Source organism: Plutella xylostella, chromosome 13 (assembly GCF_932276165.1).
Source record: "Plutella xylostella chromosome 13, ilPluXylo3.1, whole genome shotgun sequence".
NCBI lineage: Eukaryota > Metazoa > Arthropoda > Insecta > Lepidoptera > Plutellidae > Plutella > Plutella xylostella.
In genome coordinates, this window is record NC_063993.1 from 4,278,570 (window position 1) to 4,301,298 (window position 22,729).

Below are 22,729 nucleotides of genomic sequence, written 5' to 3' on the forward strand. Positions count from 1 at the left end.
GAAATAATTTTTGACACATAGCACACACAGAGCAATTTTTTTCATAATCATTGTACACAGACCTAAAATGAATGAGTACGTAGAATAAGAATTTCATTGAAGAGTGAAATAAAGTGAAAAACTCTGTGAATCAAGATGACAGTTGACACTGACACTGACAATGACAACAACAATTATATTTGACGCAGTGACGCAGCCACAAGGCAATTTTTCGCGAGAGAAAAAATTATTTTAATTTTTAATTAAAAAACCTTGTCTTTCTGTTTGTAAACGTTGTAAAGTTTTTTTTTACTTATAACGAAAAATATATAAATTGAAAATAATAAATTCATAGCATCATTTTAGCATAGTAAACCCTTCAACATTTTCAAAGCGAATCGAAAATAGATAAGTAAGTTGCCATGGGAGATTTATATGTTGCAGTAGTATGTTCTTCCAATATGAATAGAAGCATGGAAGCACACGCATTTCTAGCAAAGAAAGGATTTAAAGTAAAATCATTTGGAACAGGAGACAAGGTAAAGCTACCGGGAGCGTCGGCCGACAGACCCAACTGTTATGAGTTTGGAGTACCCTATGATGATATTTATAACGACTTGATGGAGAAAGACAAAGCCTACTACACACAGAATGGATTATTACATATGTTGGACAGAAATAGGAGAATAAAGCCAAGCCCGGAGAGGTTCCAAGTGAGCACAGAACGGTTTGATGTGATCATCACTTGTGAAGAGCGGGTGTATGATCAAGTCATAGAGTGGTTTGGGACCAGGAGATCCGTGTACAACCAGCCCGTACATGTGATCAACTTCGACATACAAGACAACCATGAGGAGGCTACTATAGGTGCATTCTTAATAAGTGATATGGTTACAAAAATGGCACAGAGTGAAGACTTGGACAATGATATTGATGAACTACTACATGACTTTGAAGCTAAATGCAACAGGCCTATATTAAACTGTATCATGTTTTACTGATATCTGATGATTATTATATGACAAATGCTGATACTATTAAGAGTTATGAACTGTATCTTCCTACTGTGAACTAAACAAACAAAGATGAAATATAAATAAGGCATTTTCATACCCATTTTGACATAAACATAATAAATTTTAAGAAATAATTGCATCTTTGTTATTTTTACATACACTGCTAGTTTGTGTATTTATTTCATTTATTACAAGTTGTCTTCTTTTGCAGGTAAGTAATCAGTACCTAGTTTACTGTGGTCATGATGACGGAGTTTTGCTCATACTCTGCTGATTCAGTACCTCTACCTACTATTATTTCTATAAATCCCGTGATGAGTGTTTAGATAATGGGAAGACTGGGAAGGATATAGGGAAATATGATGATAAAACTATACAGTACCATTCCTATTTATTTATGTTTGAGGAATTTCCATTTATGTTAGGGGCAATGTAGCTGGTAATTTTTAAAGTAGGAGGTAAAATAAAAACAAAGTTTCATGTTTCTTTGTAACAATGTATTGCTTAGCTGCTACTGGTCTATAAACAAAAAATAAACTTTTACTTTGATTTAAAATCAATAATACACTTCAAATATTTAACTCAGCTGTTTAAAAATTTGATCTTTCAATTCAAAATATCTGAATAAACGAATCTCTGCGTATCTGAAACAAAAAAAAATTCAATGGGTAGTTGCTTCTCATACAGTACGAAGCATGGGGCACAAGACTCAAGTCACGACGAAACATGATAAAAGTAAATAATACCTAAACATAATGATGAGATCATGAGATACCTACCGTCCAAAATCGAAGTCAATATCAGACAGTTCATATTGTACCAACGACCAAACCCCCCAAAGGAAGTGAGAAGCTAGTGACATCTGCTCCACTTGAGTACAAACTGTCTCCACAGTATCATTTGGTATGTTATCATCAGTCACTTTCATGTATTCAGACAAATATGCTTTTATCCAAGATAACCGAAAACTTTTACTTGGGTATCTGTTGTAATCAATGTCATCAACTGATAAACCTGAAAATAATGTATATTGTGGTTAGTTCTAATCTACTTTGATTAAATTAAACTAATTAGATTAGGACATTTTCGTTGGTGCTTCTTTTTGGGGCTTGTATCTATGATATACTTTAGGTATACTTTAAGTATATAATAGGATCTTAGTAAGTAAAGTACGTATAAGATGTAGGTTTGGTACTTTTTAATTGGAATTGCAATTTAATCGGAAAGCTTGGAGACTTTTATAGTAGTACCAATGAAGTTAGGTATAGGTTAAAACAGGTAGGATAACTAGGTACTCATCAACTATTGATGCATTAATGGGTTAGTGAAGCATGTACTCTCCATCTGTGCAATGGCTATCAGTTGTGTGTAGGTATGATTTGAATATATGTAATGATCTCACATACAGCTGAGTGTTGTAAATAAGATTTATGATCAAATGAAATCACAACTTACCAACAAATTCATTGAAATGATTTGCAATATCAAATGCTTGATAATTATAAGCAGCATATTCATAATCAATAAAGGAAATTGACCCTTCATCTTGGTTGTAGATCACATTTCCTAGAAGCAAATCATTGTGAGCAAACACGATTGGGCTCTCAATTTTGGATAAATATGATTTAAGGCGCTCAAACTCTATCCTGAGTTTGGTTACTGATCCAAAGCTATTTGTAAATCTATAACAAATGAATAGAATAGTACTACGTTAGTTACTTGCTCAATATCACAGGTTATGGAATTAGTAAGAGATTAAAATTATCAGGTATTTGAAACTGCTTTTTGATCTATACCTGTTTTGTTTACTGGCATCTGTGAATGGCACAGGTAATAAACTAAGAAACTGTTCAATTTTGTCCCACACCATTGGTTCCTTTGTTATCTGTAAATAGTAAAGGTAATATGTTAAATTTTATTGTTTGACTACAGTAATGGAATAATAAACTGTGAGTAGTCTTGTTAGGTACATTGTAAAAATTCTATATGATTTTATTACCAGTAGAGTAAGATGATGGCTGCTGATGCTTTGCTACATAAAAAAAATGTTTTAAAAAATCTGAGCCACAGTTTGTTCTAGCAAAAAAGTGTAGTATGAATATTACCTCTGAGCCAAGGCTCACATTATGCATTTTTGCCATTTGACAAGCAACAAGTGGCCATATTGCAGGATCTAATACTGAGTCAATGTTCAATGTTGAGCCGGGGTAATACTGATATGCTAGTCCATTTTCAAAAACTCCATACACCATTGGTGCCAATCCAAATTCATTAAGAGTTTTTATGTTTCTGTAAATAATTTTAACATTGATTAAGTAACATGTTGTAAAATTTTCATTAACTAGATTTGGTTTTTAAGAATCATATAAGTAATTGAAGATAAAACTAACCTTAGTTCTGCTTTTCTATCGATAAGCAAATCTGTTTTATTTCCATAGATTCTCACCAGGACAATGTTCTCAACAGACTTTGCACCATCATTTAGCTGACATCCAACTAACTTGTTGGTGATGCCATCAGTAAAAGTCTGAAAATAATAAATTGCTTCATTATAATGTTTTGTAATTATTACTTATAATGAATGTTTTGTAAAAATATTCAGTAAGCTGTTGTTGCTTAAGATGCTATGTAAAATACTGTAAGGATTGCAGGATACTTTTTTATGATAGAAACCTGATAATTATTCTTCCTTTGAGTTATGATTAAAGAACATTTACTCCTAATTCTATATTATTTAAAGTGCCCATTAGTACAGTAAATTATGTACAGTTCTACATTGTCTTGTGTCGCTGTGAACCTATTGAGATAACACCAAATTACTTACCTTGAATTTAATATTGTCTGGAGACCACTCTGGCCTTATGACTGCTAACAGTTTTAAAATGCCGCTAAATATATCGTGGTCCTCAATCTTTACGGGGACATAAACATCTCCAGCGGGAAGACAAACCGAAGTCATAATTTAAAATATATTTCTTTCCGTCAGTCCGGCAAGAGGGAGCGTACAGTCTCATCCGCTTATGGATAGACAACTACGTAGCATTTGAACTAAATTGGTATTTATACCGTAAGCTACACATTATAGCGGCAAAGCGAGACAAATTATCCAATTTGATAAGAGATTTTGTAATTTGCTAGCAAGTGGATAACGACAACCAACCAACAAAGAACGTCAAAATTGTCAGCTGTCTCTCTAAAATACGTCACTGTCAAAGTGTCACTCTTCGTGTCCATGATATAATGATGGGCCTACACAAGTTAAGTAGGTAGGTAAGTACTAATGGTATAAATAAAGTATGAAAAAAAATGAAATGAAAAAATATTTATTTAAAAATAAATAAGATACCGCTAATAGTACCGCACAAAATGTGTATTACAGTTCTTCTTCTTCTTATCGTGTCGACGACAAACTAACAAAGTCGCTAAATAATACATGCCCAGAACTGGGCCACTGATACTGCACCGCTGGTAGCGGTCATGAGGTCTTCCCGCGTACAGGTGTAGGGACACGCGGGGCATGAAGTGAGGTGCACCATAGTTTGTGGCGCTTCACACAAGCAGTTCAGATTTTGTGCATCCGTGAATCCCCACCTAGCCATATTGTCCTTACTACGACCGACCTGTGTTCGAAGTCGGTTTAAAGTTACAGTTCATGGGGTTATATTACTACACAGCAGCTTGAAGCAGTTATTGTTGTTGTGGAAGTAAATAAAGTGAAGGGCCTATCTATGTTCGTTGACCTAGCCTCATCCAGCGTCTAAATGCTTCATAAATGGTGGTCGCAAAAAAAAACATTTTATTCCATTTCATTCACTCATTAAAACTGACGTAAGCGGAGCGAGTGAAGTAAAGTAAAGCTTTCTATTCTCTATAATCTCTATCATCTCTATGGTTTGTTTTGATGTTGGAAATTGCTGGAATGTTGTGATTTTTTCGTAAATAAAATTAAAGTTAAAGAGTAGAATTTTGTTCTTGGTTCTTGTTGTCTTTTAACTATAAATTGTGTATTCATGAAATACTCTACTTAGTGTAAACGTGAACGTGTCGGTTGTGTTATAATTGTACTAACCTTTGAGTGCAATTTTTTTGGATTTCTCTTTATTAAAACCCATAGCCATGGCTCACTACAAAGGTGCAGCTTCTGAAGCTGGTCGCGCCATGCATCTCATGAAGAAAAGGGAGAAAGCGCAACAAGAGATTGAATTACGCAAGAAAAAAATTGAAGAAGATCTTAAAATTGATAATATTGAGACCAAGTTTGCCACTCACTATGATGCGGTTGAGGCTCAGTTGAAGAGCTCCACTATTGGTCTTGTGACTTTAGATGAAATGAAAGCAAAACAAGAGCATATAGTTCAAGAAAGAGAGAAGAAATTAGCTCAGAAGAAAGCTGAAAAGGAGAAGGAGAGACAAAAAGAGATAGAAGCAAAACAGGCCCAGAAGAATAAACAAAAACAGCAGGTAATATCATTTATTTTTAATGTATACCACTAGTTCTGGAAACCATTGTTGTTCCGGAACAGGATAATGGAAATATTGAAGTCAGGAATCTTAACTTTTGAATATTGTTAAGAACTTACAAAAAGCCCCCAACAAGACTTTCATGACTAATATACTATATTATTTTAAGATAATTTATACAGCTCAAGAAATTATTGAAACTAGATAAACAACAAATTTGAACTGTAATTTATTTGTTGCCAAATCCAAACATCTCACCTTGATATTATTACATATATTATGTACATGTCTTTACACATAAATAATAAACATGGTAACTTTTTTATTTTAAGATTCAAGCTTTGTCATTTGCATTGGAAGAGGAAGAGGATGATGATGATGAAGATGATGAGGATGTTAAAGTGAAGACTGAAAAAACTGAAGAAAAAACGAAAAGTTGGCGAACTGAAGAACCTGTAAGTATATGTACCAGTTTTTGGTGGCTATACTTTCATCATACAATCTTTCTATAGGTTATTCATATAATGATATGCCCATCATTAGGGTCAAATAATGTTCTGCTCATATTATGTCAGTATCATGTATATGTATGTAAACTATGTAGCAATGGCTCTAAACATTATAATATGGTAGTCTTTGTAGTAGCTCAATGTAACTCATTTACCACCCAAGGATGTCAATACCATGAAAATGCGAAAGAAAGATATGTATAAATTAATACATAAATATTTTTGTACATTACAGGTCCTAAAGAAAATAAAGAAAAACCCTGATGTGGACACATCCTTCCTGCCAGACAGAGAACGGGAGGAAGCTGATCTCAAGCTGCGAGAAGAACTCCGGCTGGAGTGGGTCATGACTCAGGCCAGTCTGAAGGACGAACCCATCACTGTCACCTTCAGCTACTGGGACGGTTCCGGTCATCGCCGGAATGTCACACTCAAAAAAGGTTCTATTCTAAAACTATTTAGTCTTGTTCTATAATTGCTCCTTAACTGAACATATTTATATGGGTTGATTAAGAAAATGTTCATGCATTGCAGGAAATTCCATTTACCAGTTCCTTCAAAGATGTGTGGACACGCTGAGACCGGAGTTCAGTGAGCTGAAGGCTGTGTCTGCTGACCAGCTCATGTACGTGAAAGAAGATCTCATCCTGCCACACCACTACACATTCTATGACTTCATTGTTACCAAGGTATATTACTCATATCTCATATCCTACTTGTAAAAAAAATATACTAATTGAGATTTTATTATAATTTTTATGTCGGAATTCCCGGCATATAAAGTAGTCTATTAGATAATCAGGGACAGACAGTGCAGTATTTTGTACATAATTTATGCAAAATAGACTTTCCACTTCAACTGGCCATGGTTTTTTAGGTCTGCTTGGAAGGTCTGTTTATTGTCTGTACAGTGCCTTGATGTTACACTTGATACTCTACACAGGCGCGCGGTAAGAGCGGGCCGCTGTTCCAGTTCGACGCGTCAGACGACGTCAGGATCGTGAACGACGCCACGCAGGAGAAGCAGGACTCACATGCGGGGAAGGTGCTACTGAGGTAATTATTTTTTTATACTTTGTAAAATATAGCATGAGTCTTATGACGTTTGATTGTCAGGTGCTTTTATGCCTGGTGAATGAAGGTCTTCCCTTGTATGGCGAATAAAATGTATAGATCTGGCATCTGTCTTAGGATTCGTGCTTCCTAGTCCTTCAGCTAAGTAAAGATATAACCGGCGAGAAGTACTTACCTATAGTAAAAAAAACTGGAGGCAAAAAGCTGAAACTTTCCGTAGCTCGTGACGACTAACGTGTGCAAATCAAGCATCTTCGAAACGCGCGACGGCATGCCCAAGTGGTTCAAGGCTTAAGTAGTTTTCTTTGAGAGCTGGACTATATTTAACGTGAAATGAATAGTTGGTCAGATATGCATCAGTCACTTTCTTCCTCAGTCACACAAGGGTAAAGCAGAATTTATAGGACTTGCTCTTTTATTGCTTTATGTATACACATAAAATTAAACCTATATCACAAATTCTTACCTTTTTCAGATCCTGGTATGAGAGAAATAAGCACATATTCCCGGCATCCAGATGGGAGCCCTACGACCCCACCAAGACCTACTCTAAGTACACTATCAAGGGAAAGTAAACTTCTCTGTAATGATATCTATTATAACATAGAATAATTTAACTTTATTGGAATACTTATCCGTGAACTTTGGCAATAAAGTAGTTTTAACAAAATATTACATCATTTTATTCATGTCTATCATGAATGATACTAATGATAAAACCTATATTACTACATAAATAACATATTAACTTAAATACTTCACAAAAATATATTTAATTTTTAGATTATAATGTATATCAAAGGCATCAAAAGCTATTCACAGTGTAATATTAACTTACATCATGAATATTTTTTCCTAAATCATATTGCTTATAAATATTATTATGTTTCTTAAATACATTTATTATCAACAGCCCACAAGCTTTTCCAGATCCTGCCATCTCTTGGTTTCAATTTTTTCCAGAAAATCTTGTTGTCTTTGCACAATGGGTGGATCATCTTCAATTTCTGGAGCATGTCTTTGGAAATGAAGTATCGCGGCTAAAAGGTTCCAAATAGAGAATTCAGGCCATAAAACTTCCGTAAAGTATAGAACAGTCCTTTTTGATATCTGAAAGAAGATCATTAAAATTGTTGTAATAGGTGCAAGTCTGTGAAAGTCCATATAAACATTATTATAGATATTATGTGCTCCAGTGATAAAGTACACTCCTTTCTTCTAACTATAAAATTTAATAACATTGTGAACTCAAGTATATGTCAGATCGACTCAGTATTAATTTTGTATCTCAACATAAAAATAGTTCCTTTCTAAATAACCTTACCTGCCACAGCATAAAATCTGAAAGTCTCACTTCTCCTGAAGTCCTCACTAACAAGTCAGGCTCCCCCAGTTCTAATGTTTGTGATATTAAGTCTGCGTCTATGTCATCTACAGACAACTCATTTTCCTTCACTCCTTTCACTAACTGTGAGGCTGCTCTGCTTATTTCGTCTCGAGCTAGAAAAAAAGTTATTGAATATTTATTTCAAATCTTTATGTTTGATAGGATTTTACATAATAGAAATAAAGGCAGGCCACTTGCAGCCTGCAGGCCATTATATATTATTGTACCTGTGTATGCATATGCAATATTGAGTCTCAGTTTGTTGTTGTGCCTTGTTTCCAACATGACTCTGGACACTGTGGCTTGAAGGTCTTTGGGTAATAATGACAGCCGGCCAGCTATGTGTAGACGCACTCCCCATTCATTGATTTGTTCACTGAAAATTAAAAGATAGACATTTTATGAACAGATGGTAACAAAATAAATACAAGTTGGTGTTGTACATTTGTCATACTTAAACTTTTGAATGCATTTTAAAAATATTGAAAAGTCTTATGTGTGGTATTGAAAATACTTACATTTCATTGAGTAAACTCCTGAATTTTTCCCTTGCCAAGTCCATCAACTCCTTGACTTCCTGCTCACTTCTTTTGAAGTTCTCAATACTGAATGCATAAACAGTAACTTCTGGGATACCAAGATCCAAACACCACTGAAAAAAGTTAAGTTTTTATATTCTAGTATGAAATGAATTTATACCTAATGTGCAGGGAGAAACAGTAGAGAGTTAGAGAGATACCTTGAGAGTTTCTGAAAGTTTATTAAAGCCACGGTGGTGCCCCACTCCGCACACGACTTTGTGCTTCTTTGCATAACGACGATTCCCGTCCATTATAAAGGCTATATGCTGAGGTACGCGCCCTGTTTTTACAACTTTAATACAAAATAGGTGTAAAAATGATACACAATTTTCATTAACCCACGAAGACATTTTACCTAATTAAGGAACGTACAAACTTTATTAAATCTCACTTATATTTGTGTTTATAAATACTATATTGCGAAGCTATTATAATAGCGATATTCATGAAATAATTAAACATTTACGGCGAGTACAATCGCGAAAGAACACATCAACATCCGTTATGTCACACGTCATCGATCTGTCAATCTCGGTGGATCAGCTGATTGCACAGATTATTTAAGTTTAAGAAAAAACAAAGCCCTGCTTAGTTATTATTCTATGGCTAAGCTTGCCAATGTCCCTATTTCTGGCGGATCACGCTGTTCTTATGTTCCTTAGTCACGCTTCACAACAAGTCGTTATTCTAAAGAACAAACAACACCTCAGAATCACAACGGGCGGCCTCGTACTTTTCACTTTATAACGGTATATAGTATCCCAGAATAATAACGGCCTCGCATATAGTTTCTAAAAAATATTTTTGAACGTAGCATTTTGACACTTGACAGTATCACAGAATAAAACATTTTCCTAGGGCGATCTTGATTGTTTCATTTTCGTCCAAGTCCAACCAAAATAAATTTTACAATTTGTTAAATACTGGCCTTAAAATGGCTGCGATAGCTTTAAAAGGCAATTTCGCAGCTAAGGCACTACGTAAGTATTAGTCCAAAAGTTTGAATACTATGTTTTATCAACAACTAAATCTTACATAATGAAATTGGAAAGGTTATGTTGTCAATGGTAATATTAAGAGATATGATTAGTTTCATGTCCTTTTTCAGCAAAGAATGGGTGCCTCAGTATTGTGTACATTAAGAGTTCGCCATACAGCACGGACAGGCCCAACATTGCGGCGTACAAGCGCGGTACCGGGGGCCGTAGCAGCTTCAACGGAGTAGTCGCCACTGTGTTCGGATGCACAGGATTCGTCGGTCGCTATGTGTGCAACAAACTGGGAAAGCTTGGAACTCAGGTATAGATATTTTGGTACGACTACGGTCTAGGCTCTTTGTTTATATGTAAAGTCGTAAATCTTCTTCCTCATCCTACAACCCACTAAAGGGGTTCCCAGCATATTTCTAATTCTTATCCAAATTCAGTCAACTTTTAATGCTATCTTGCATTTATAAAGCATGGCAATCTAAATCCAATTTGTTTTTCTAGATGATCCTGCCATACAGGGGTGATTTCTATGATGCCCAAAGACTGAAAGTTTGTGGAGACTTGGGTCAGGTTCTCTTCACCCCCTATGACATCCGTGATGAGGCTTCAATTGCCAAGGCTGTGAAGCACTCCAATGTTGTCATCAATTTGGTTGGACGAGACTATGAAACTAAGAACTTCAAGTACCAAGATGTCCATGTTGAAGGACCAAGGACTCTTGCTAGGTAATTTTTCATAAAACATAGTATAATTGTTTCTTCTCAGATAACTTCTTATTCATCTAATGTAATTGAATGGGTTGCTTGCTTTTACTGCACAATCTATCCAATCACTAAGCATTCTAAGACAATAATTTGGAGTTATTGTTGATATTATTGGGGACATGAGTAATGTGTATGGAAAAAAAACTAGACCCATTAAATAAGTGTGTCAAAGCTAGAGGGGTGACTTCTTTGTCCCAGACTGTACAAAATACAAACTGGCAAACATAGTCAGAGATGGCCACTAAACTGGTAACTGTCTTTCATGAGACTGGATGAGGAAGTCATTTGGTTGATGCCTCTTCACCATTTCCTGGTGCAGCAAGTTTGCTGTATTTTCTATAATTTGTCAGATAATTAATGTGGATGACTCCCATCATTACTCTACAGATACTAATGATTAGTAGTGACACTCTCATATCATATATCTCATGATCTTAATTTCAGGATTTGCCGTCAAGAGGGTGTGGAGAGGTTCATTCACCTGTCCTACCTGAATGCAAGTGAGAACCCGAAGCCTCATGTGCTGAAGAAACCCTCTCAGTGGAACATGACCAAGTACCAGGGAGAGTGTGCCATCCGGGAGGAGTTCCCCACTGCCACCGTCATCAGAGCCTCGGACATCTACGGACAGGAAGACCGTTTCCTAAGGTTAATATTTTTAGTTTCTCAAAGAAGTCAATTAGAAAACAAATATGGATAATATGAAACTTACAATCCCTGCCAAAGAAAGTAGGTAGCTTGTATCCACCCATTTCTTGTAATGCACTAAATATTTTCTTCCTTGCCAATTGTATTCAATTATATTCACGTTTGAGTGGCAATCAATCCCTACATAACATACAAGCATACAACTGATTCAGCCATTCAAAAGCAAAAGATATTTTCTTATTAGTTTTAACTTCTTCAGCATTGAATTCCATTCAAAAGCAAATCTATCTACGACACAGGCCTAGCCTAGTAGCCCTTATAATTCCACCTTTAAATTGTTACCAAATACTGCCATCTATATTTTTTGTATCTTTAGTTTAAATAAATAATTATTAATTTCTATTCATCTGAATGATTCCAGGACTTTCGCCGCGTTTTGGCGTCGGCAAGGCCACTACATGCCTCTCTACAAGAACGGCATGGAGACGGTGAAGCAGCCCGTGTACGTGTCGGACGTGGCGCAGGGCATCGTCAACGCGGCAAGAGACATCGACACCCGGTGCATGACCTACCAGGCCATTGGGTGAGTCTGAACAACGTTTTAGTACAATAAATATTATTCTACGAGCGGCCGCTACACGGTTCGTTATCGATGTCGATAAAATCGTTAAATGAGCATTCCACTAATCGCAGCGCCGTATTTATGGCGAATCGCGATGTTGTGACGTTTATCTACGTCGATAACGAACCCGTGTAACGCAGCAGATTAATGTGTGAAAAAGTCTTTAAGCCCCGCGTGGCACAGATGCTGATTCATAAAAACTTTCCCACCACGTTCCAGGCCCAAGCGCTACCTGCTGGGCGACCTCGTCGACTGGTTCTACGAGCTGATGCGCAAGGACGCCAAGTGGGGGTACCGCCGCTACGACATGAAGTGGGACCCCGTGCTGCCCGTCAAGATCGCCGTCACCAACATGATCTCGCCGGCCTGGCCGCTCGGCTTCTTGCACTGGGAGGGGCTTGAGAAGGTCCGTTGTGGAAATGTTATTTGTAAAGTTGTTGGTCCCTGAAAATCTGTAGGTAACGGTCTTCCATAGAGAGATGGGGGGTGTGACGGCGTTGCGACGACAGCGTGCCACCGGCTGTTTCGACGCGCTGTGTTATGAGATGATTTTGCATTGAGAGGGGCAACTTAGAGTACAACACTCTGTCCTCCTCATCGAACCACTACCGGATACCTATCTAAGGTCGGTAACCCAACAAGCTGAAGAGCCTCCACGCTATGCTCGTGATCCCATGTACTACTTACAGGCTACCATTGCCTTTAACAAATGTCTAAACTATTACCACAACAGGAGGCGACCACAGACGTGGTGGACCCCGCGCTGCCGACGCTCGAGGACCTCGGGGTCACGCTCACGCACATGGAGGACCAGGTGCCGTGGGAGCTGCGCCCGTTCCGCGCCTACCAGTACTACATCGAACACATGGGCGAGTTCCCCCGACCGCCCAACCCGAAGGTCTACGCCGGATAAATTATGATTGTAATTTTTGTCCCCTGAAGGTGATTTTTCCTGTGGTCTGATAAGGTTTCTGGGAAATGAGTAGTAGTCGGAAGACAGCTTTGATACCAGCTATTTCTATTTATAGTGTCTACTATGGTTTTTCATCGCTGTGAATGGATTAACCGGCAGCTATTTTATTCCCCTGTCAAGTATTATCAAAGCATTCGAAAAATTCGCCTTTCAATACTAAAATACAATAACCGCTACATAGGTACTAGCAATGCTCAGACTAACGTGATGAAGTCATGAATTATATTAATAAAAAAAAAATCCTTTTTGTGGCGGTTAGGGGATTAATTTGGAAGTTTCCGTAAAGCAATCTGCTTTTAAAATCAAAATTCACTCTAGTTTACTATTTCTTTTTTATCTATCTAGAAATTGTATTGTATAATAAATTATGTGATGTTAATTTATAAACGGATTTTTATTATAAGTACCTTATGCCGCATACTGTGTTGGGTTCACGTAACTTGACCAATGTTCCTGCAGTGAGTGCTACTTCATATCTGCATCAACAGCCTTCGTAGAAGCTTTGGTATGAGACTGAGCCTGATGTCAATCCACAATCCACTATAGGGCCAATGGACTTCTTAGAAGTTACGGGCCAACCATTTATAGTGTTCATTGTTTAATCTATGTACCTATAATTATTTAATATATTGTTTAATATATTAGCCTAACGATGTGCCTATCAATACATATGAACTGAGTTGGATGCCCATTTTTTGGCTCTTGAAGGAGAGTTAGCTTAAATTTATTACGTAGGTATATTCATCAAAATCAGTCCAACTCTATTATTTATTTGGATAAATTAGAAAAGAAAACAAAATATTAGGTTATGTTTTTATTGTAAACTTATTTAGGGTGCAGCGGGCCTGCCTCGTCCGAAACCTCCTCTCTGTAATGAAAAAAATATGGTTTTAGTGAAATGTATTGTTCTATCAAAATTCGTAACATACAAGTCATAAATACATAGTTGTAGTTATTGAAAAAGTAGGGCAATCAGTGCTTTTTTACCACTGTATTCTAAAATATCTATTGGGACTCTTAAGAGTCAAATCTTACTCTCCAAGTCAAGGTCTTTTATAAACCTGATGATCTTTAGAAGGACACACACCAAAAATCTATGGAAGCTGAGTCACTTGTGAAAGTCTATACTGAGTAAGAATGTGCAGCAATACTTACGAATTCAACATCAGCTGATCCGGGTCCGACATCAGCCTTCTTGTCGTGTGCGGCCGGGGCCTGGGGAGCCCTGCGGTAGGCGGAGCGGTCCTCGGGCGCGCGGGCGGGGGCGTCGCTGCGGCCGACGGCGCCGCGGCGGACGGTCTCGGTGCGGACGGACCGCTTCAGGGTCGACGGCACGATTTCGGGGGGCAGGTGGAGGAAACTGCGCAGGTATTCAATACCCTCGTTGGTGAGGTACCTGTAAGTAGAAAAGACAGTGTTGAATATCAGGAAGACTGTAATTACTGACATAAGTATTTCAAGTAGGTACCCTAATTTGTTTGAACCATAGAACTCCAGGTAAACTAGATTATGTTGGCTAAAAATCAGGTCAATTCAATTCAATCTTGTTTTTGTAATTCTTGACAATATAATTGCTTATTGAGAGTGGATCAGTGATGTAATTTAATCATGTTGATTTAGAATTTAAATGAAAATACTAAGAAATAGGTGAACAGTATTGATGAGGGATAACTAGTACACACAATATACCCCTATGGGTGGTTGGTTATTATTGAAACAAACACTAAACTCTCACATAAAAGCAACAAATTTAAAGACTTTCTTAGTTGGTCAATCGAAAAAGGTGTGAAAGAAACAGTACTGGGAGTGCAGAGGGTCATTTATTCAACTGTACCCCATCTAATACAGTTGATTAATTAGATAATTTGCTTTGTAACTTTCCATACGAATGTATGTTTCCATAGAATAACATAACCTAACCTGAAGTAAACAATCGCCAGTGACAACACATAAAACTTTGAATGCATAATCTTACCAGTAGAAATGCCTCCATGCAAACTGTTCCTTGACATAACCTCTGGATTTAAGAGACTGCATAGCTTTGATCACTTGGAGGTTGGGAATCTTTTCCAAGTCCGGGTGCTTGGGGGCATGGTAGTCCTTTTTGGCTACCATGACTCCCTCTTTGAAGAGGAATTCATAAATAGCAACACGGTTCTGCTTTGGCATCAACATCTTGAGCCGCTACCTGGAAAAACAAGATTCTTCTTGAACACTAGGTTAGGACATGATTTTATCACTACATCAAAAATCACCACCACATAATATTCACAATTTCTTGCTGATTCGAGAATTTAGTTTAAATATTAAAACATTCCAGGGGATTTATATGATAAATTTCGATTTATTTTCGTAAAACACTCTACCTTTTGCCTATTTTGACAGAAAAGAAACCGTAAAAGAAATTTTGACACTTTGTCACTAGTGAAGGACAACCGTATCAGAAACCGGTAATTACGATTAGTAGTATTGATGACTGACATATTAGTAGGTACCTTGTTGTGACTAGTCACTTCATAAATCGCCAAAGCACCCTACAAGATTTTAATCCACTTCAGTTTGTGACCTAGCCGAATTGCCATTTAGAGACGGTCGGTTTTAGCCGTGCGGCAAAAACTGAGGCTTTATCTGCGGCTGCGGCTGACAGTCGCGTCCGCTAGTGTGTCGGCGCCTTTTACATACTACCGATAAATACCGGTTTCAAACTATACAACTTTTAACACAGAATAATATTGTCTTGTCTGTCAAAAGCAACATATCAAACAACAAAACAAGTATCAAACTGTCAAATAATCTGTGTATTAAAAAAAATACTTAGCGTTCGTTCATTGGTTGTTGCTTGTTGATGTGTTCCATTAGATTATTTAATTGATTTTATTTTACATTTAGGCATATAAAACCGATAGATTATCTTAGTTTTTAATGTATAAGTGAATATCCTTGAAACCCTAATATCATCCATCGTCGAAGATGGATTTCCAAAATAGACCGGGAGGAAAGACTGGTGGTGGAGGAGTAGCATCATGGTCGGAGAGCAACAGGGATCGCCGCGAGAGACTCCGGCAGCTCGCTTTAGAGACTATTGACTTGAATAAAGATCCTTATTTTATGAAAAATCATTTGGGTAAGTGCTGTTATTGACATTACAACATAACCTAATTTTTACATTTTTGCCAGACAATAAACAATCCCTTTATTTTTTCAGGTTCATACGAGTGTAAATTGTGTTTAACTTTACACAACAATGAAGGCAGCTATTTGGCACACACCCAAGGGAAGAAGCATCAGGCTAACTTGGCCCGACGAGCTGCCAAAGAGGCCAAAGAGTCTCCTCAGCAGCTTGCTCCTGAAAAGCCGAGGATTGAACCCAAAAAGTTTGTTAAAATTGGTCGCCCTGGATACCGAGTAACTAAGCAAAAGGAACCTGAGAGTGGACAACAGAGTTTGTTGTTTCAGGTTGACTATCCAGGTAAAAATGAAAACAAGGCTATTCACTTATGTTAAATACTGTGTAATCTTTCTTACACTGTTCAAGGTGTTTTTTGTGCCTTTATAATGAGATGAGGCAAAAGTGGGTGGTTCTTTGCATGGTGGTAGGGATTATTATTAGTTAACCTCAATTTTGTGATCATAAACTATAACAAAGATTATTTAATCTAAATGCTAATTATTGTTTTTATTGCAGAGATTGCTGAAGGAGTGGCACCTAGACACCGGTTCATGTCTGCTTATGAACAAAAGATTGAGCCTCCAGACCGTAGGTGGCAATATCTGCTCTTTGCTGCAGAGCCGTATGAAACTATAGCCTTCAAAGTGCCTAGCAGAGAAGTGGAGAAACATGACACCAAGTTTTGGACTCATTGGAACAAGGACACAAAGCAGTTTTTCCTGCAGTTTGCGTTTAAAATGGAGCCTTTGCGCTTGCTGCCTCCGCCCAAGATGTGGGATAATCCTGGTATGCGCATGCCGCCGCCGCCCGGGACGCCAATGATGGGGCTGCCGCCGCCGCCGCCGTTGCTGCCGGTACCGCCACCACCTCCTTCCATGTAAAAATGAAGTATTTGAATGGGTTTGAAATATAATATTATGTAAGGAATCTAGTTGCGTTTTCATTTAAGATTTACCACTGCACTGCAGACCGGCACATTGGTTTATAATAATAATAATAATAAAGTTCTTTATTTACAGGTAAGACCCATTAAAATACAAATACAATAGTAATAGAATACAATAGTATAGTTTATAATGTGTACTATCTCTGTTCGAGATCTTTTCTTTGGTAGCTATAATCAGCCAACGTACACTGCATCCTATACATAGAATTTCAAACCAAATATTATTGTAATCATTAAAAAACGTGAAATAGGTATTTGGTTCAAACATTTCTTTCTAGCCAAGTTCATTTATTTCTGCATGGTATCATACTGCATGGGTGCATACGGTTCGTAATCTACTAATTGCTACTAATATTTTATCTCTAGGGAGAAATCATAATCGATCGATTACGATATCGAAAAGAGTGAATGAAATAAAGTTTTTTTTCTATTCTGTGAATGTGTTCTGTCAGTATAACCCATAAAAATTCAGAAGTTGCGTTTATTGCGTAATAAACCGTTGCACAACTGTATCTTTATTTGATAGGGTTATCATTCATTGATTTTTGCGCGAAACATTTCAACGGCTTTTTTTTTGTAAATAACGGTCGCTGTTGAATACAAAAGAGTCCTCAGCTGCGCAAGTTTCATTGTGAAACTATTATTCCATACTGATTTTTCCGCGCGAATTAAACTCATTCCGTGCCTGGCTGACAGATTTTATTACAAAGTTTATATTTTATTTATTAAGTTTTGTTTAAATTATGTTTTCAAAAGCTAAAAGATTTGATCCACTGGGTAAGTGAATACAGTATTTATTTGAACTTGCTTATGACATTGACATAGAATCCGATAAATACTTAAATCAATTAGCGATACGTACTGTTTTATTAAAGTGTTGATGCCTTGACTTGTGGTGGGTACCTACCTAATACAAAAACCCTAAAAGGACACAATTGTATAAACTTATTCTTGATTTAATTATTAATGAATTAATAATTTAAGCCCTAATTTAATTCTTGTTTCTAATTTCTAGCTAAAAAACAAACCAACGAGGATAAACCACAAGAAACCGATGTTCCTAAACCAAAATCCAAGATATCTCCAGACACGGACGTTCCTAAGTCAAAGCCGAAGCTAACACCGGACATTGAGACCCCTAAACCAAAGACCAAGATAACTCCTGATACTGACATTCCAAAGTCAAAATCCAAGTTGACACTGGAAACTGATACCCCTAAACCAAAGAATAAGATAACTCCTGATATTGACATTCCTAAACCAAAGACCAAGATAAGTCCTGAAACTGACATTCCAAAGTCAAAATCGAAGTTAACACCGGAGACTGATACTGCCAAGCCTAAGTCCAAGATAACACCAGGAACTGGTGACGCTTTGAAACCAAAACCCAAAATAGGTTCTGATGTGGATGTCTCTAAAGTGAAGGCTAAAGTAAATACGGTCCTTACTGTACCAAAGGCAAAGCTTACTCATACCAAGAGTAATGTTGACACACAGTCCCAATGCAGCTCCGTCAGAAGTGTTCGCTCATTTGTTACTGTAAGTATGAGCCTGCTTTAATCTTATGTTACAAAACAAGCTTCCAAACTATCAAGTTTGTTTTCTATTGTCATAGCAAATGCCTTAACTGCTTGCATCTAAACTGTTTGTATCAGGTCACCGGGATATCAGAGATTAAACTAAATATCTTATATTTCAGCCCAAACCTCCCAAAACTACAAGTGTAGCACACAGGTGCCCCAGCAGCTTGAAGAAACCTCTGTACTGCAGCAAGAATGAAGACAAAAAACCAACCAAAGCTGATGCAAAAGTTTCTGATGACATCATCAAATCACAGGAAGTTGAAATTAGGTATGTAATTATAATAATAACTACTTATCTGATTTACCAACCTACATTTTTATTGATTAAATTATGTAGGTATGCAATATTAATTCCTAACATTTTATTAAATTTATTCCATTTATATTTTTAGGAATAAAGACTACACCATCAATGAATACAGCCGTCAGATAGAAGAACTGAAGAGTGAGATTGCTAATTTACAAAAACAAGTGAAACAAATTAACGAAAATAATTCAAGTGAAATTGAAAATTTAAATCTAAAACTGTCAGAAGTTCAGTTAGATGAATCAAAGAATGCCACCAACAATGTGCTGAACATTGAGGAAAACTCAAAATTAATCATGAACTTGGAAAATCAAAAATCCATACTGGAAAACCAATGTAACAAGCTTGAACTTGAGCTAAATGAAAAACAGGTTGAATTAGCTTCACATGTGGAAGTCATTGGTATCAGAGACAGCTTGTGCAAAGATTTACAAGAAAAACTGACTAACATGGAGACTATTCTAGAAGAAACCAAACAGCGCCTGGAGATGGTGAAGGGCCACCACGCCCTGGCGCTGGAGGCCAACGAGAGCATTCGACGAGAATACAAGCTAGAACTTGAAACTATGAAAACCAAGTTGGAAGATGAGAAACAAGCCATTATCAATAAATGCAAATCAGAACAAGAGTCTGTCAGAGCTAAATACAATGCTCGAATTGAATCCATGAAGGCCCAACTAACAAAAGAAAAGGAGGATGCAGTCAATGAATTACAACAACAAATTTCCAACAAAGACATTGAAATGAAAGCTAGACTTGAGCAGATTGATGAGGCTACACACGAAAAACTTAGGATTTGCGAAATTCAATTTGAAGAACGTTGTAGGTCCATACAAGAAGACTGGTCCTTGCAAGAAGACAAAATTCACTATTTAGAGAAGGAGGCCCGTGACTTGAAATTCTCACTGAACGTCACTGAAGAAAAGGCAGCCACTTTACAAAAAGAGATTCAATCATTAAAATCACAGAAGGAAGTCCTGGAAACTGAGAAGTACAACCTGGAGAAGCAAGTGGAAGACCTGAGGGACGAGTCAAAGAAGAAGTTTATTGACTTTGAGAACCACATCAACAAGATGATGGTGGAGGTGGACAACGCGGTTAAAGAAAAGATCAAGTACGAGATGTCTTTGTCGGTGACGCGTGATATCGTGGAGGTGTTGACTCTGCGGCTGCGGGAGGCCGACGACGAGCTCGAGCTGCTGGAGGGGAAGCTGCAGACTCTCACCGAGGACAAGGAAGCCCTGCAGGAGGAGCTGCACAACTACCAGGCCACGCTCAACAACACCGCGCTGGAGTGCAACGAGTACAAGGAAGCCCTCGTCAACATACTCAAGTCCAAAGCCGCTCTCGCCAAAGAACACAATCGCATCATGGAGCACAATGTCTCCTTGATCGAGAGCCTTCAGAATGTGGAGATTGAGGCGTACCGCGAATTAGGGTCTATTAAGGATGAACTGATTGAGGATGTCGAGTTACTGAAGATGGAGTCTACGACGCAGATTAAAATGCTGCGCGAAGAAGTAAGTTTCATATTTTGTACCTATAGACCTTGATGAACCAGTCATTGTAAAGCTCCACTTACCCTACTGCATTCCGTCTGAATGCGAGTCTCCATCTGCCAGACACATCAATGATGTCGGCACTCCACTCCACTCGCACGAAGATTAACTCTACCCCTACACTAAAGTTCCTTAATTTATGAGTACCAGTATCTAACCCAGTATCACCCTGTAGGTGCAGAAGAAGCGCGCTCTGTGCACGCTGGCGACGGAGCAGGCGGGGCAGGCGGCGGCGGCGGCGGAGCAGTCCCGCGCGCTGCTGGCGCACGCCGCCGCCGAGATCGCGCGCCTCGAGGCCGACAACCGACGCCTCACGCACCAGGTAACAACAAATCTTGGGTAGATGGATGGAGTTTTTCATGAGCTTGTGGTCGACTGAATATAGGCTTCAATTTATTCAGGGTGAAATTTTGTCAGGAAGTATCTTGATAGTCTAAGAAAGATTGCGTGGCCTATTTTAATTCACGCATTCAATTTTTAATGGTAAATATGTGGGACTGAAAAACAAAAGTCGAAACAAATCACTAAAGACACACATTGTTTCCAGATCCACGACCAACAATCATTAGTGGTGGAACTTTCATTGCTTCGTCAAGAGAATGAAGAGCTGGCGACGACGGTGGCCAAGCAGACGTCCATTATCGACATGATGAAGAAAGACAAGGAGCAAATCAAGCCGAAGTCCCCGTCCGTCATCAGGAAAACTCATAAACTAGGGAAAGAGAATAGTCAAATCATTATATCTCCCCTTAGGGAACGTAATCATTGATATTTTTCTTTATTTATTATTTGTAGTACCATTCGGTACCTATTTTTGATTTTATGGATCACATTAACTCGGTTGCAAGTTAAAAATATTTAAATCACATTAAAAATACAAATTGTTACTAGGTATTTGTTATATTATCATATTTCAATACGATCGCGTTAGATTTTGGCAGTGAAATTGTTAACATTTTTTATATCATGACTATTTCTACTATTTCGTTTTTAATTTAAATTATGCAGTCATTTATTGTGGTATGTTGGCAAACTTATTTATATTTTTGTGTATGTGTGTAATAAATAAATTATTCAAAATATTTGTATTTAATTAATTAGGTTTCTATTTACTATAACGTCATCATCAAACCATTAGAAACGTAAAAAATAACGTCTCAAGACCGGTAGCCTTACGAAACCCGGACAGAATGCATGCAAACTTAGAAATGTTACTTATTGAAAGTATTGAACTTGGCTAGTCAAAGTATGATGATGAATGACAATGATGTCGTTTCTGAAGGCAGAAATTCTAAATTTAGAGCGTCAGAAAACCATAATTTCTTTGTTTAAAATTCGACTCTAGGATTGTTTCCGTAAAATGTAATTTTATGCTAGCAAATTTTTTAGTTTGACAGCGTTAAAATTAGAATTTCTGCCTTCAGAATCGACATCAATGATCAACTTAACCTATCCAAATCCAGACGTCATTTTATACTGTACCTACCTATCGTGTATAAGGTATAAATAGATCAAGATCAAGGGTCAGTCTCACTATTCCCATTGAGCTTTCCCATTGATGGTAATAGTGATAAGTACTACTTGTATCACTATCCCCATTGCGTTTATATAACCGCTACTATTCGCGACCAATAAAACGCCCGATATTATGACCTCTTTATTTGTTTTGATATCTATACAGGCAATTTTCAATATAATAAATAGAAGTTATCTAATAAAGTGAATTCATTTATTTATATGTATCATGGCTTTCGTTATCGATGTTGAAGAATATAGACATTTTACAAGTGTACTTAAGGCAAAATGTGAAATAAATAAAATTCGACACGGGAATTCTGACTACGGTAAAAGAAAATAATGATAGATGATTTTTGTATTATGGTCAACAAAACCAAAAGTACACTTGTAATATTCTCATTTCTTTTCAGTACCAAATTTATGTTCCTGTAAGATTAATTTTCGGGAAAGGTGTTTGAGAATCATGTTTAAGACAATCCACTTTTTAAAATTTGATGACTGTTGGGACGAAGTGATTGACGTATTTAAAAGATATCAGCTAAAACGTTTTCACGGTAAATAAATTGCACGGAAATTAGGTCAAGGGTAGTAAATTATAGTTTTAATTCAATGACATCATTTTATTTTACAGAAAACGAAATATT

General features: G+C 37.3%; 8 protein-coding genes across 8 annotated transcripts; 5 read left to right on the forward strand and 3 right to left on the reverse strand.

Moving 5' to 3' along the window:
• Positions 1–171: 171 nt before the first annotated feature.
• On the forward strand, positions 172–1,129 carry LOC105386210 (RNA polymerase II subunit A C-terminal domain phosphatase SSU72). Its single transcript, XM_011556725.3, has one exon. The coding sequence runs from the start codon at positions 402–404 to the stop codon at positions 978–980; it is 579 nt and encodes a 192-aa protein (XP_011555027.1). The 5' UTR covers positions 172–401; the 3' UTR covers positions 981–1,129.
• Positions 1,130–1,470: 341 nt separating this feature from the next.
• On the reverse strand, positions 1,471–4,159 carry LOC105386203 (ethanolamine kinase). The gene is made up of 7 exons (XM_011556716.3): positions 3,820–4,159; positions 3,386–3,522; positions 3,101–3,284; positions 2,792–2,880; positions 2,451–2,677; positions 1,775–2,009; positions 1,471–1,639 (listed from the first exon to the last, which is right to left on the reverse strand). Exons 1-7 carry the CDS (start codon positions 3,952–3,954, stop codon positions 1,573–1,575), a joined length of 1,074 nt encoding a protein of 357 aa, XP_011555018.2. The 5' UTR covers positions 3,955–4,159; the 3' UTR covers positions 1,471–1,572.
• Positions 4,160–4,882: 723 nt separating this feature from the next.
• Positions 4,883–7,711, forward strand: LOC105386193 (protein FAM50 homolog). The gene is made up of 6 exons (XM_038112170.2): positions 4,883–5,456; positions 5,789–5,911; positions 6,201–6,405; positions 6,500–6,654; positions 6,909–7,021; positions 7,515–7,711. The coding sequence occupies exons 1-6, from the start codon at positions 5,112–5,114 to the stop codon at positions 7,612–7,614; spliced, it is 1,041 nt and encodes a 346-aa protein (XP_037968098.2). The 5' UTR covers positions 4,883–5,111; the 3' UTR covers positions 7,615–7,711.
• A 72-nt stretch (positions 7,712–7,783) lies between these two features.
• On the reverse strand, positions 7,784–9,516 carry LOC105386183 (dehydrodolichyl diphosphate synthase complex subunit DHDDS). Its single transcript, XM_011556693.3, has 5 exons — positions 9,166–9,516; positions 8,945–9,078; positions 8,654–8,802; positions 8,364–8,539; positions 7,784–8,149 (listed from the first exon to the last, which is right to left on the reverse strand). The coding sequence occupies exons 1-5, from the start codon at positions 9,355–9,357 to the stop codon at positions 7,946–7,948; spliced, it is 855 nt and encodes a 284-aa protein (XP_011554995.3). The 5' UTR covers positions 9,358–9,516; the 3' UTR covers positions 7,784–7,945.
• Positions 9,517–9,837: 321 nt separating this feature from the next.
• LOC105386172 (NADH dehydrogenase [ubiquinone] 1 alpha subcomplex subunit 9, mitochondrial) lies at positions 9,838–13,386 on the forward strand. Its single transcript, XM_038111768.2, has 7 exons — positions 9,838–9,987; positions 10,116–10,306; positions 10,498–10,721; positions 11,205–11,408; positions 11,830–11,991; positions 12,250–12,436; positions 12,764–13,386. The coding sequence occupies exons 1-7, from the start codon at positions 9,942–9,944 to the stop codon at positions 12,941–12,943; spliced, it is 1,194 nt and encodes a 397-aa protein (XP_037967696.1). The 5' UTR covers positions 9,838–9,941; the 3' UTR covers positions 12,944–13,386.
• Positions 13,387–13,804: 418 nt separating this feature from the next.
• LOC105386163 (40S ribosomal protein S10) lies at positions 13,805–15,509 on the reverse strand. Its single transcript, XM_011556671.3, has 4 exons — positions 15,370–15,509; positions 14,979–15,191; positions 14,159–14,399; positions 13,805–13,871 (listed from the first exon to the last, which is right to left on the reverse strand). The coding sequence occupies exons 2-4, from the start codon at positions 15,176–15,178 to the stop codon at positions 13,833–13,835; spliced, it is 480 nt and encodes a 159-aa protein (XP_011554973.1). The 5' UTR covers positions 15,179–15,191; positions 15,370–15,509; the 3' UTR covers positions 13,805–13,832.
• A 329-nt stretch (positions 15,510–15,838) lies between these two features.
• LOC105386935 (splicing factor 3A subunit 2) lies at positions 15,839–17,099 on the forward strand. Its single transcript, XM_011557591.3, has 3 exons — positions 15,839–16,127; positions 16,209–16,472; positions 16,689–17,099. Exons 1-3 carry the CDS (start codon positions 15,974–15,976, stop codon positions 17,051–17,053), a joined length of 783 nt encoding a protein of 260 aa, XP_011555893.2. The 5' UTR covers positions 15,839–15,973; the 3' UTR covers positions 17,054–17,099.
• Positions 17,100–17,500: 401 nt separating this feature from the next.
• LOC105386152 (myosin-11) lies at positions 17,501–21,645 on the forward strand. Its single transcript, XM_011556659.3, has 6 exons — positions 17,501–17,895; positions 18,134–18,657; positions 18,818–18,969; positions 19,094–20,528; positions 20,743–20,889; positions 21,115–21,645. Exons 1-6 carry the CDS (start codon positions 17,862–17,864, stop codon positions 21,334–21,336), a joined length of 2,514 nt encoding a protein of 837 aa, XP_011554961.3. The 5' UTR covers positions 17,501–17,861; the 3' UTR covers positions 21,337–21,645.
• Positions 21,646–22,729: the final 1,084 nt, after the last annotated feature.

Excerpts from the sequence above, each read along its gene's own strand:
- LOC105386193 (XM_038112170.2), top strand. The coding sequence starts at position 5,112 with ATGGCTCACTACAAAGGTGCAGCTTCTGAAGCTGGTCGCGCCATGCAT. Across the intron at positions 6,406-6,499 it reads GAATGTCACACTCAAAAAAG|GAAATTCCATTTACCAGTTC; the intron begins GTTCTATTCTAA and ends CATGCATTGCAG. Across the intron at positions 6,655-6,908 it reads ATGACTTCATTGTTACCAAG|GCGCGCGGTAAGAGCGGGCC; the intron begins GTATATTACTCA and ends TACTCTACACAG.
- LOC105386152 (XM_011556659.3), top strand. The coding sequence starts at position 17,862 with ATGTTTTCAAAAGCTAAAAGATTTGATCCACTGG. Across the intron at positions 18,970-19,093 it reads TCACAGGAAGTTGAAATTAG|GAATAAAGACTACACCATCA; the intron begins GTATGTAATTAT and ends TTATATTTTTAG. Across the intron at positions 20,529-20,742 it reads TTAAAATGCTGCGCGAAGAA|GTGCAGAAGAAGCGCGCTCT; the intron begins GTAAGTTTCATA and ends ATCACCCTGTAG.
- LOC105386210 (XM_011556725.3), top strand. The coding sequence starts at position 402 with ATGGGAGATTTATATGTTGCAGTAGTATGTTCTTCCAATATGAATAGA.
- LOC105386203 (XM_011556716.3), bottom strand. The coding sequence starts at position 3,954 with ATGACTTCGGTTTGTCTTCCCGCTGGAGATGTTTATGTCCCCGTAAAG. Across the intron at positions 3,523-3,819 it reads CAGACAATATTAAATTCAAG|ACTTTTACTGATGGCATCAC; the intron begins GTAAGTAATTTG and ends TATTATTTTCAG. Across the intron at positions 1,640-1,774 it reads ATTGACTTCGATTTTGGACG|ATACGCAGAGATTCGTTTAT; the intron begins GTAGGTATCTCA and ends TTTTTGTTTCAG.
- LOC105386935 (XM_011557591.3), top strand. The coding sequence starts at position 15,974 with ATGGATTTCCAAAATAGACCGGGAGGAAAGACTGGTGGTGGAGGAGTA. Across the intron at positions 16,128-16,208 it reads TTTTATGAAAAATCATTTGG|GTTCATACGAGTGTAAATTG; the intron begins GTAAGTGCTGTT and ends TTATTTTTTCAG. Across the intron at positions 16,473-16,688 it reads GTTTCAGGTTGACTATCCAG|AGATTGCTGAAGGAGTGGCA; the intron begins GTAAAAATGAAA and ends TTTTTATTGCAG.
- LOC105386172 (XM_038111768.2), top strand. The coding sequence starts at position 9,942 with ATGGCTGCGATAGCTTTAAAAGGCAATTTCGCAGCTAAGGCACTAC. Across the intron at positions 10,722-11,204 it reads GGACCAAGGACTCTTGCTAG|GATTTGCCGTCAAGAGGGTG; the intron begins GTAATTTTTCAT and ends TCTTAATTTCAG. Across the intron at positions 12,437-12,763 it reads ACTGGGAGGGGCTTGAGAAG|GAGGCGACCACAGACGTGGT; the intron begins GTCCGTTGTGGA and ends TTACCACAACAG.
- LOC105386163 (XM_011556671.3), bottom strand. The coding sequence starts at position 15,178 with ATGTTGATGCCAAAGCAGAACCGTGTTGCTATTTATGAATTCCTCTTC. Across the intron at positions 14,400-14,978 it reads GCATGGAGGCATTTCTACTG|GTACCTCACCAACGAGGGTA; the intron begins GTAAGATTATGC and ends TTCTACTTACAG. Across the intron at positions 13,872-14,158 it reads GATCAGCTGATGTTGAATTC|AGAGGAGGTTTCGGACGAGG; the intron begins GTAAGTATTGCT and ends TTTTCATTACAG.
- LOC105386183 (XM_011556693.3), bottom strand. The coding sequence starts at position 9,357 with ATGTCTTCGTGGGTTAATGAAAATTGTGTATCATTTTTACACCTATTT. Across the intron at positions 9,079-9,165 it reads AACTTTCAGAAACTCTCAAG|TGGTGTTTGGATCTTGGTAT; the intron begins GTATCTCTCTAA and ends AACTTTTTTCAG. Across the intron at positions 8,803-8,944 it reads AGGAGTTTACTCAATGAAAT|TGAACAAATCAATGAATGGG; the intron begins GTAAGTATTTTC and ends TTTAATTTTCAG.